General features: G+C 42.5%; 1 protein-coding gene across 2 annotated transcripts in view; it reads left to right on the top strand.

The window, feature by feature from the left end:
- Positions 1-12,458, top strand: part of CCDC178 (coiled-coil domain containing 178) — a 1,232,457-nt gene that overhangs the window by 443,429 nt on the left and 776,570 nt on the right. For both annotated transcript variants that reach the window (XM_086966951.1, XM_086966950.1), the window contains exon 13: positions 12,153-12,336. In XM_086966951.1, the coding sequence (XP_086823077.1) occupies positions 12,153-12,336 (184 nt within the window). The remainder of the gene's footprint in view (positions 1-12,152; positions 12,337-12,458) is intronic.

Below are 12,458 nucleotides of genomic sequence, written 5' to 3'. Positions count from 1 at the left end.
CATTTTACTATGGAAAACATTTTAAAGTGTTGTTTTAATTCTGTTTATTTATTTGAGTGCTTGTAGATACAAGGTATTTTTTGTTTTTCCGTCTGGTGCGTACACGAATAAATCAGAAGGTTTTCCGACACGTGAGCTGGCCACATACAGTTGTCCATGTGAGAAGCACGGATTCTCCAAATCTAGTCCACACACTTGCAGCGATTGTCCTTGTGCTTTGTCGATGGTCATTGAAAAGCGAGTCGCACCGGAAACTGTAAATGTTCAGTATTGGAAAGATTATGTGGGGCCGGGGGACCGATATTTAACAATTTTTTTTTGCCAGAAACCTTTGCGGGAGTGTACTCAACAACTTTTAACACATTTTTTAAAATTTTGTTTTATTTATTTATTTTTTTTAAATTTATTTTATTTGTTATTTTTTTGCCAGAAACCTTTGCGGAGTGTACTCAACAACTTCCCAAAGTTTCATGCCGATCGGATGAATGGTGTAGTAATGCATAAAGGACAAACAGACAGACATACATTGGTTTATATATATATAGATTATGTCACACTCACACCCACACAACCACACCCACACACATATATATATATAAATATATATACTGACTCCAACTTCTGTAATTAATGCAAGTGTTTAAAAAGGGAATCCTGGTTGGCTGAGGTATGCATCCAGGCCAAGCAGGAAACACAACGTAAATCTGGGCGAACTAGATGCACACTAAAAGATAACTTGTGCTCACCCTCTGGTAGCTTGGCACAGAGCAGTCAGAATTATCTAAAGAAGCAATGTGTAAAGTGATTGTGCAACACACCCACACAGTAACACAATGAATACATCACAAAATGACTCCACACATGTTTTAAAAAAATAGAGTATTATATTCTGAACAAAACAAGACCAACACTACAAAATTCCAATGCATAGAAGTTGGGATTGTGAATTTTAAAGGAATAAATGCAGTAAAGCACTTAGAAGCAAGTGGTACTAAAAAGGTTACTTTAGGTTCCTCTGGACGGGGACAAAGTCAAACTTCAGGTCAACTGCGATAGAGCTAGATCCGGCTACAGGACCCACGTAGGCTCTGGTGAACAAAGTACCTTTCCTGGTTGCAAACAGCGAGTTGCGTCGATGTCGAAGCCAGCTGGTGCTGGATGCTCAATCTTCATGTGATGAATGTGATGCTTCAGTTCTGAAGATGGGTGCCGAAGTCCAGAAGCGTCGAGTGATGGGCCGGATTCCCCCATGCAGTCGAGGGGGTGCACTGATTTAACTAAGATGCAATGGCGGCAATACGCTGTCTGATGTGTTGATCTCGGGAGACAAAGCGCTGGTTCAGATGCAATGCACTGATTTTACTTCCGCAAGCAGTTCGATGTGCCGGTTCTGCTACACACAGACAGGAGATGCATTAAGTGCGCGTTGCAAGTATCTTGCAGTTTCAACATGAAATCCAAAGCATGAGCTACATTTCTCACTGGGCCATAAAGGCTCTCATCCTACAAGGGGTGGAATATTTATGCACCAGGAGTCATTAAGAAAGCTCATAGAGTGATTCCAATTCTATGGAATTCTGCAATTTTCCACATTGAAATGATCAATTCAGCTAGTGCGACACAGAGACAGAATATCAGCACAGGCCCTGAATAAGGGCCGGATGGAACAGAACGCATTGGCTAAGACAAATAAAAGAATACATTTGAAAAAAGAGAGAATATCATGAATAAAGAAATCAACTTTTAAAGAAAAATCACCATTGAGTCTGTGCGTTATGTGAATTAGTTGCAATCTATTCTTTACCCTTGTCTGTTTTGCACATTACTATAAACTATTATAAGTATTGGTGCTGAGTCATTTGTGTTCAGCAAGCCCTTCATAACCATTCACTTTGCTGACTTTCAACCAGCCCTACTGGTGTCTCACCAGCCTGGTCAAAGAAATCTACCCATGTTTTTTTTATTTTATTCTGAAAATTCAGGTTTACATGGAATCCTGTACTGATTGCCCAAATTTCACATTTTTGGGATATTTAAACTTCCACTTAGAATTCACAAACAACCCTGACACTGATCATTTGGTGGTAAATTTCAAAAGTTTTACCCTTTCACAGATTATAAAGGAACCCACTCACAAAACCAGTCATACTCTTGATGGAGTATTTACTAACAACCACGACCTGAGTTTGGTTAAGGTTATGTTAATAGTATGATCTGACCATAAGGCCCTCTTTCTCTCACTTAATGTTCCCCCAAACAAGGGCCCAGGTGTAAGTGTATCCAGAACCTTCAAATACCAACCCTGGATAAACCTTAACTCGGATGAGCTAAAGGGTATACTTTTGAATTCACATCCAATCTTAGGCAACAATGTGGAAACTGCTGCAGAGAATTACACCCATTGGTTAGAATCGGCAGCCCTCAGACTGGTGCCAGAAAAACTCATTAAGTGTCAAAGAAAAAAATTACTGGTCCCTTGGTATTAGCAAGAATTAAAAAGCATCAAACAGAAATGTAGACTCCAAGAGTGCACACGGAGGCCTCCATTTTCTGGTGAAGATATTAGAGAATGCCATGAATGAGAAATTTGTATCGTTTCTAGAACAAAATCAGCTTCTTGACGCCTCACAGTATGGTTTCACAGCAAACCGTGGTACTGAGCCAGCCCTGGCAGCAGCCACTGAAGAATTGAGAATGGTAGTGGGCAAGGACGGAAAGGCGGAATTAATTCTACAAGATCCATCTGCCGCCTTTGATAGGGTTCACCACTCACTCTTCCTAAATATGCTTCAGTCGTTAGGCTTTGACAATTATTATTATTATTTATTAACCATAACAACTCATCCCCAGGGGGACAATTCAGTATTTGCCTTTCTGAGCTCATTCTTACACAACAGGCAACACACTGGAACTGCGATATTCCATCTCAGACCCCTTCTCTCTCCCCTGTGGGCTGCCTCAGGGGTCCTCCCATAGCCCTTGCTTTTCAATATCTATGCTACTCCTCTTATAAAGCTCATTCACAGTTATGGCTATGCAGTGTTCTCCTACACTCATGACACACAAATTGTGGTGTCTATATCATCTGATGTTGAAAAGGAGGCAATACATTTCTGCTGCTGCATGTCTCACACTGCTAAGTGGATGCAGGAAAACTGCTTAAAGCTGAGGTTTTTCTTTTTGGGAATCACACCTCCTTTTGGAACCCATCATGGTGGCCATCTGATCTTGGCCCCCTTTTTACTCCTGTTCAAAAAGCCAGGAATCGGTATGTCAATTTTGATACCAAACTGTGCTTCTCAGAGCAAATAAACCAAACTACATCATCGATTCATTTTTCTGCTCAGGACGTTAAAGAAGGTTTTCCCATTTATTCCGTTGGAGCTACCAAAAACAGTGACAATGGCACTCTTCATCTCAAGGATAGGTTACTACAATGCCCTATACCTTGGCACTCAAAAGCAACTGGTGAAAAACTCCAATCCCTGCAAAATGCAGCCACCAGATTGATTTTGAAAGTCTCTACATTTGCCCTATCTCTCAAACGATGCAGGGGCTACACTTGCTTCCAGTGAGGGACAGCATCAAGTTTAAGGCACTATGTTTGGTTCACAAGCCCAGCACCGGAACGGGCCAGAATATTTTCAAAACATCTTCTCTTGGCACTCTCCCAATCAGATCCTCAGATCTAGTTCAGCCAGATTGACAAATGTTATCAGAATAAACAAAGCTAGATGGAGTGGGATTACCTTCGCCTTTGGTGCCAGTAAACTTTGGAACTCTTTGCCTCAAACTTTGAGATCCCAATCGAACTTGCTGCAGTTTAAGAAGCAGCTAAATACATGGCTCTTTGCTGAATCACTCCGGTAAGCCTAGTGATCAGCGTTCTGTTTATTGGCTTCTGGCATTTAACGGCTAGTACTATGACACCTTTGGGTAATTGTGTGCTTTATAAAGTAAATGTACATTATGTTACATTACATAGAGAGTTTGTGCCTTGCCCTGAACTGTTTCCTATACTTCTCAGGGGGTCAACCCGACCTTACTGACTATAATGGTCTTCATGATTCAGAAAAGGGGGTGGTGATGAACAGAGTGTCTGAATTAAGCAGACCACTCTTACCCAGTCCAAAGATCAGGGCTTGATCCATCACCGTTATTTATCTCACTGAACCATCCCAGCTCAGAACCTGGCTATATGCAAATCAGTCTGTCCCTGGCCCAGTGCATCATGGGAACAGGGCAGACTAAACTACCAAGCCAATTCTTCACCAGAAAGGAAACAAGCTACCGGGGACCGGTTTCTGGCATTTCAGCCTTCTTCGGCCCGGCTTGCTTGAATCCTGATGGTGCAGTGAGAAAGGGACTCATGTCTGAGTATACCCTGCCACACCTATAGTGGCCAAAAACGATTCAGAAAAGGGGGTGGTGATGAACAGAGTGTCTGAATTAAGCAGACCACTCTTACCCAGTCCAAAGATCAGGGCTTGATCCATCACCGTTATTTATCTCACTGCACCATCCCAGCTCAGAACCTGGCTATATGCAAATCAGTCTGTCCCTGGCCCAGTGCATCATGGGAACAGGGCAGACTAAACTACCAAGCCAATTCTTCACCAGAAAGGAAACAAGCTACCGGGGACCGGTTTCTGGCATTTCAGCCTTCTTCGGCCCGGCTTGCTTGAATCCTGATGGTGCAGTGAGAAAGGGACTCATGTCTGAGTATACCCTGCCACACCTATAGTGGCCAAAAACGATTCAGAAAAGGGGGTGGTGATGAACAGAGTGTCTGAATTAAGCAGACCACTCTTACCCAGTCCAAAGATCAGGGCTTGATCCATCACCGTTATTTATCTCACTGCACCATCCCAGCTCAGAACCTGGATATATGCAAATCAGTCTGTCCCTGGCCCAGTGCATCATGGGAACAGGGCAGACTAAACTACCTAGCCAATTCTTCACCAGAAAGGAAACAAGCTACCGGGGACCGGTTTCTGGCATTTCAGCCTTCTTCGGCCCGGCTTGCTTGAATCCTGATGGTGCAGTGAGAAAGGGACTCATGTCTGAGTATACCCTGCCACACCTATAGTGGCCAAAAACGATTCAGAAAAGGGGGTGGTGATGAACAGAGTGTCTGAATTAAGCAGACCACTCTTACCCAATCCAAAGATCAGGGCTTGATCCATCACCGTTATTTATCTCACTGCACCATCCCAGCTCAAAACCTGGCTATATGCAAATCAGTCTGTCCCTGGCCCAGTGCATCATGGGAACAGGACAGACTAAACTACCAAGCCAATTCTTCACCAGAAAGGAAACAAGCTACCGGGGACCGGTTTCTGGCATTTCAGCCTTCTTCGGCCCGGCTTGCTTGAATCCTGATGGTGCAGTGAGAAAGGGACTCATGTCTTGTTTCCTTCCCAGTGTAAGAATTGGCTTTTGTAGTTTGGTTTGCCCTGTTCCCATCATGCACTGGGACAGGAACAGACTAATTTGCATACAGCCAGGTTCTGAAACTGGGATGGTGCAGTGAGCTAAAAAACGGTGTTGGATCTAGCCCTGATCTCTTGACTGGGTGAGAGCTTTCTGCTTAATTCAGAGACTCTGTCCCTCACCACCCCTTGTTGTAAATATTTTTGTCCACCCTTAGCGTGGAAGGGTATTCTCAGATGTGAGACCCTTGCTCATTGCACCATCAGGATTCAAGCAAACCGGGCCAAAGACGGCTGTAATGCCAGAAACCGGTCCCCGGGAGCTTGTTTCCTTCCCAGTGTAAGAATTGGCTTTTGTCGTTTGGTTTGCCCTGTTCCCATCATGCACTGGGACAGGAACAGACTAATTTGCATACAGCCAGGTTCTGAAACTGGGATGGTGCAGTGAGCTAAAAAACGGTGTTGGATCTAGCCCTGATCTCTTGACTGGGTGAGAGCTTTCTGCTTAATTCAGAGACTCTGTCCCTCACCACCCCTTGTTGTAAATATTTTTGTCCACCCTTAGCGTGGAAGGGTATTCTCAGATGTGAGACCCTTGCTCATTGCACCATCAGGATTCAAGCAAACCGGGCCGAAGACGGCTGTAATGCCAGAAACCGGTCCCCGGGAGCTTGTTTCCTTCCCAGTGTAAGAATTGGCTTTTGTAGTTTGGTTTGCCCTGTTCCCATCATGCACTGGGACAGGAACAGACTAATTTGCATACAGCCAGGTTCTGAAACTGGGATGGTGCAGTGAGCTAAAAAACGGTGTTGGATCTAGCCCTGATCTCTTGACTGGGTGAGAGCTTTCTGCTTAATTCAGAGACTCTGTCCCTCACCACCCCTTGTTGTAAATATTTTTGTCCACCCTTAGCGTGGAAGGGTATTCTCAGATGTGAGACCCTTGCTCATTGCACCATCAGGATTCAAGCAAACCGGGCCGAAGACGGCTGTAATGCCAGAAACCGGTCCCCGGGAGCTTGTTTCCTTCCCAGTGTAAGAATTGGCTTTTGTAGTTTGGTTTGCCCTGTTCCCATCATGCACTGGGACAGGAACAGACTAATTTACATACAGCCAGGTTCTGAAACTGGGATGGTGCAGTGAGCTAAAAAACGGTGTTGGATCTAGCCCTGATCTCTTGACTGGGTGAGAGCTTTCTGCTTAATTCAGAGACTCTGTCCCTCACCACCCCTTGTTGTAAATATTTTTGTCCACCCTTAGCGTGGAAGGGTATCCTCAGATGTGAGACCCTTGCTCATTGCACCATCAGGATTCAAGCAAACCGGGCCGAAGACGGCTGTAATGCCAGAAACCGGTCCCGGGAGCTTGTTTCCTTCCCAGTGTAAGAATTGGCTTTTGTAGTTTGGTTTGCCCTGTTCCCATCATGCACTGGGACAGGAACAGACTAATTTGCATACAGCCAGGTTCTGAAACTGGGATGGTGCAGTGAGCTAAAAAACGGTGTTGGATCTAGCCCTGATCTCTTGACTGGGTGAGAGCTTTCTGCTTAATTCAGAGACTCTGTCCCTCACCACCCCTTGTTGTAAATATAATGGTCTTCATGGCAGTGTAGTTGGTCTGGTCCCCCACCTCTAATGTAAGGAGCATGTCACTCCCCACTGTGGGCATGTACCACCGAAGACTATCCCTCGAGAACTCCTCTGGGACCCTGTGCACTTTCAAAGCCGCTTCATAGGCTGCCAGCCATTTATCTATGTAAACCAGAGATGGTAGAATGGACTCCAGTGTAATCCAACTTTTACAATTTTATTTTTAGGGTGGGGGCTCAACAGCGTTTGAGGCATGCAAGCTGGATTTGCACTCCGTCAGTGCACTTTTGCTGAATATGATAAGAAACATAGCCTCAATTAGGTCCCCAAACCAGCTGCACAGTCATATACATACATCAATCAAAAGAAGCAAAAATCTTTAGCCAGTTTATCTCTATTTAATCTTAATTTTTGTAAACATTTTCTCCATATTTTATTCGCAAAGTTTTCATATTTCCTCAATTCATTTTACACTATATAGCATGAGTAAGTTAAGATCAACCGATGTTTTTAAAATACCCAATGCATTTCGAGGTGATTCCCTTCCTCGGGGGTATCTATCTAGAATAAAATATTTTATAAAAGAACCCATCAGTATAATAAATATGACCTTAGCTAGCCTGACAAAACAAATGCGCCTTAGATGTGGTAAGCTGACTTATGGACATTGTCATAATGAGCTGTTCTCTCCGAGTGAAGAGGTTTCACCTGTAAATATGGAGTTTCAATTGGTTTTTCACGTGCCTGAAAAATGGCATTGTAGAGGTCTTATTTTGCTATACAAATGTGGGTATTATGATCGCTGTGGAGTTTATTGTCAATGAGGATTTTTTTTAATCGAGGGACTAGTAGGTTACAGATTTGCGTTTGGTAAAAGCATGTTACGATTTGCAAGTAGTACGTAGTCATTGCAATGCACTAGGAATAATGTTTACAGACTTTGTAGGTGCATTACTTTGGGGACCTGATTGAGGCTCAATTTCTTCTCATAATCATTTACGATGCCATATCTATCTATCTATTATAACTGTGCATGATATTTTTTGGACCTCATGTGATGACACTGCAGGTATGCTTCCACCAATATTGTTGTTGCTGGACCCCACTGGTAGGACTCCAATAACCAGACCTGAGGCTCAGCTCATGGAAAACTCAAAAGATGTCACAACAGGGAGAATTGAAAAAGGCTCAAATTGGTCTCAGTACAGAGATGTACTGAACAATGAGTTACCACATGGTATTGCACAAGCACAAGTCCTATTCTCACTGCTGATCACCATTGTTGGAAATGGAATTCCCAGTTGGCTGAAGTATGCACCCCAGCCAGGCAGGAGCCACCACTCTTGTCAGGGTGAGCTAGAATCACACTAAAATATAACCTGTGCTTACCCTCTGGTAGCTTGGCACAGCAGACAGGGTTATCTAAAGAGGCAATGAGTTAAGTATTTGTGCAACACACACACATACACACAGTAACAGAATGAATACACTGCAAAAAAACCACACAGGTTTAGTAAAATAGATTATTATATTCTGGACATAACAAACCAAAACAACAAAAATCCAATGTATAGAAGTTGGGATATTTAGTTTTAATGGATTAGATGCAGTAAAGCACTTAGACGCAAGTAAAGCTAAATAGGTTACTTTAGGTTGCGCTGTACCGGGACATAGTCAAAGTTCGGGCAGAACGTGATGTAGGATTGGCTGGCTACAAAACCCAAGCAGGCCCCAGTGTACAAAATACCTTTCCTGGTCACAAACACTGAGATGCGTTGATGTTGAAGCCCGCATGTGCAGGATGCGTCTATCTTCTCCATGCATTGAAGGTGATACATCAGTTCTGAAGACAGGTGTCGAAGTCGAGAAGCACTGGACCATGTGCCAGATTCTGCCATGCAGTTGAGGGGATGCATCGACCTTACCAAGCTGCAGCAGCGGTGATACGCTGTCTGATGTGTTGATCTCAGGAGGCAAAGCGATTGTTCCGATGCAATGCGCCGATTTTACTCCTGTCACCAGGTTCTGCTACACGCAAACAAAAGATGGATCGAAATCAGTATTGCCAGTATCTGGGCCACTTCCAGTGAGCCAGGTACAGGAGTAAGGGTAGAGACTTTGCTATCCCAGAGTCTCAAGCAACAAGAGGAAAGCCACAAAGCCCTTTAGATCAGTTGGAGTGAAAGCAGAGTCCAGTTCTCTCTCAGCAGAGTCGGAGCGCAGCAAGACAACAAACAGAAAAGCAGGCTTTACAGATCAGCAGTTCAGTTGAGTCCTTTAAGCAGCACAGCACTTTTCTTGCAGAGCTTCAGTTACAAGTCCAGTCTGATTTTTGGGGTCAGAGAGACAGCACTTGTACCCAAAAGTGCCTATGAGGTGGGGGTGACTTCAAAGCAGCTCTCCGAAGTGCATGTTTCCCTTTCAACCTAGTCCTGTCTGCCAGGCTATATGTGGGGGGTAATCAGTCCTGTGTTTGGGCACAGGACACTGCCTATTCAAGTGAAGTGTTAGCCCCTTTCTTCCATCCTACCCAGGCAAGGCCATCAGAATGCAGATGTACGTAGATGGGTACTCAGACACACCTATCCTGCCTGTGTTGTGGCTGTCTAGAGGTAATGCACAAAGGGTAGCTGTCACCAACCCCAGGCATGTATTGGAGACAGGGCTTTTAGGCACATAGACCAATAAGTTCAGAGAAATGTCCACTTTCTAAAAGTTACATTTCTAAAACAGTAAGGTTAAATCCAAATTCACCAGTAAGGAGGGATTATCAATACCATTCCAAGCATATGAAACATGAAAACGTTCCTTCTCTCTGATCAGGAATTACATCTTAAAAGTTTATTAAGAGATTATTAAGAAATTCACAATGCTAACCTATGAGAGGGACAGACCTCACAGCAGTGAAAAATAAAATGTTGGTTTTTGTCACTACCAGGACATGTAAAGATTAAACACATATGCCCTACCTACCTTTTGCTTACATGGCACCCTGCCCTTAGGATTACTTAGGGCCTCCCTTACATGTAGTGAAAGGAGAACTTTGAGGCTTGGCAAGTAGTTTTAAATGCCAAGTCGATATGATTTGATTGATTTATTTATTAGTAACCGTTCGATTGGTTAAAATCATTACAGTAAAAAGCTAAAATTGCCAAGTCAATGTGGCAGTAAACTACACACACAGCCATGGCAGTGGCAGGCCTGAGACAGGTTTGAAAGGCTACTTCTGAGGGTGGCACAATCAGTGCTGCAGCCCACTAGTAGCATTTAACTTACAGTCCCTGGGTAGGTGGTATACCACTTTATAAGGAACTTACTAGTAAATTAAATATGGCAATCAGGTATACACCAATCTCACGATGTTTAGGGGGCAAGCACATATACTTTAAATGGGTTATTAGTAGTAAAGTGCTTGGAGCCCTAAGCCCAACAAAAAGAATCAACAAAAACAGGAGGTAAAAGGCAAAAAGTCCGGGGAAAGACCACCCTAAGGATGACATAAAATCAAGGGTATAGGTAGTGCATGGATAAGGGGCAAATTATAGTTAGTGTAGTTTGGCAAGTAAGGTGAGAAGACTGTGGACGAGTTATTTGAATTATAAGATTTGAAAGTGGTGCATAAATGATAAATTAAAAATATAACTATAACTTTAGAATGTCTAATGTTTGAAAAGTTTAGTTAGATTTGCATAACAAACATAAATAAAGCTTTCCTAACTACAACTTATCTTTAACTTTTAACAATTATTTTAATCTTCGATGAAAAATGTACATCCTCGTGCCTCTGTTTACTGTCTTGTCAGACTTAGTTATAGACAACATTAACCATTTCAAGTGATTACTTCAGATGAGTTCAGTTCAAGCGATGGAAGATGAAAGGCATTCAAATTAAAATATTGGATAAAATAGTACATGGTTATAGAAGATGGTGTGTTCTCAATATCACCATACTGTAGAAGGTAAACATGATCAATAAGAGTATTTGACAAGAATTATGTGGATTTAATGCGATGCCATTTACCTTGTTTACCAAGAAGCTAAACATCCTATATAAGAGATGCTTCAATCCATTTTGTTGGGATTGGATGACACTAGGCTGCCAAACTTGATTCATTTTAAATCGACTCAAAGTGGAGATTTTTGATTCCCTGATTAAATAGAAAACTATCATAAACTACAATAGTGCTTTTGCTCTGAACGGTGTCCTTTCTAGATGGAAGACTGAGGAATGAGAATAGTTCGACTTTACCTAAAGATGGAATCAGTAATGGTCAGGATCCTACAATGTAACATAACATATTGGTAAAGCACTCATTCGCCCACAATAGGGATCTTGGCGAATAATAACAAAGGTTATTGTTACCCAAATCAGTAGTACTCATTTTATTAACCTCAGAAGGATGAAAGGCTTAGTAGATCTATGGGGGCTTGAAGATGTGACTGACTTTGAGATCAAATACAAGCCCCTACAGGGGAAGCATTAGTCCACTAAACCACCAGCCCTGGGTAAATATAGAGAACGCAGAAAGTCATAGGAATGTGGGGGGTGGGGGGAGGGGTTCATATCCACTGCAAAACAGTTCTTCAATTTCAGTAAATCCAGCACTAAAACACAATAATAGGAAATTCAAGTTTGTTAACCACCTAAGCTACCTTACCAGTATAATAAAGGGAGACTCTTTGCATACAAACAGACATCTGTAATCAAGGCCCTAAATCCCTGTTATTTTAAAATGCAGTCTGTGATCAACAAAGAAATCCAGAGCAGCTTTACTGTAGCATTTCTCCTTGTTGTCATTCCATTTGAGGACGGAATTTGTAAAAGCACAGGATAGGGTTGGCATACCTGAAGCTGGCTGTCATTGATTCTGTACCCCTCGGCTCCCCCCTTCTTAGCCCTGCCCCTTTTTGTACCTGGCTTCTTCTAGTTTATAACTTCTTTGGGCAAAGAATGTCCTTTTCCAGCAGTGAATGATTATCATTGTCTTATCGAGTTTTTCTGCAGTTCCTTACTGAATGTACATTCAAGAACAAAGGTAATGGTGCAAAAGAAGTAATTATGTCTTCTCCATGTTTTCTCTCATATGTTTAAAAATCGTGTTTGCTCTTTTGTGATTATCTTTCTTTGACAGCGTTGTCAGAAAGGCAAAACTTCAAGCAGAAACCATCCGTATGTTGAAAAGCATCAAGAAACACGAAGAGCAATATTTGAAAACTGCCACAGACCTGGATGAAGTTAGTTCCATGCATGATGTAACCAAAATCAAAATGGAGGAAATGGGCGATCAAGCTTCCAGGGATGAAACACGAATGAAAGTAATATTTATGTTTCTTTTCATGTTAAGACTGTCATACTAGACAGAGCAGCATTGTTTTTCCTTATATTATATTTATGTTATGTTCTCATTGTCAAACCACCTATATCAACACATGGGCAG

Source organism: Lissotriton vulgaris, chromosome 4_1 (genome assembly GCF_964263255.1).
Source record: "Lissotriton vulgaris chromosome 4_1, aLisVul1.2, whole genome shotgun sequence".
Lineage (NCBI taxonomy): Eukaryota > Metazoa > Chordata > Amphibia > Caudata > Salamandridae > Lissotriton > Lissotriton vulgaris.
The sequence above is the reverse complement of the archived record's forward strand: the minus strand, read 5'-3'. Positions and strand labels throughout refer to the sequence as shown.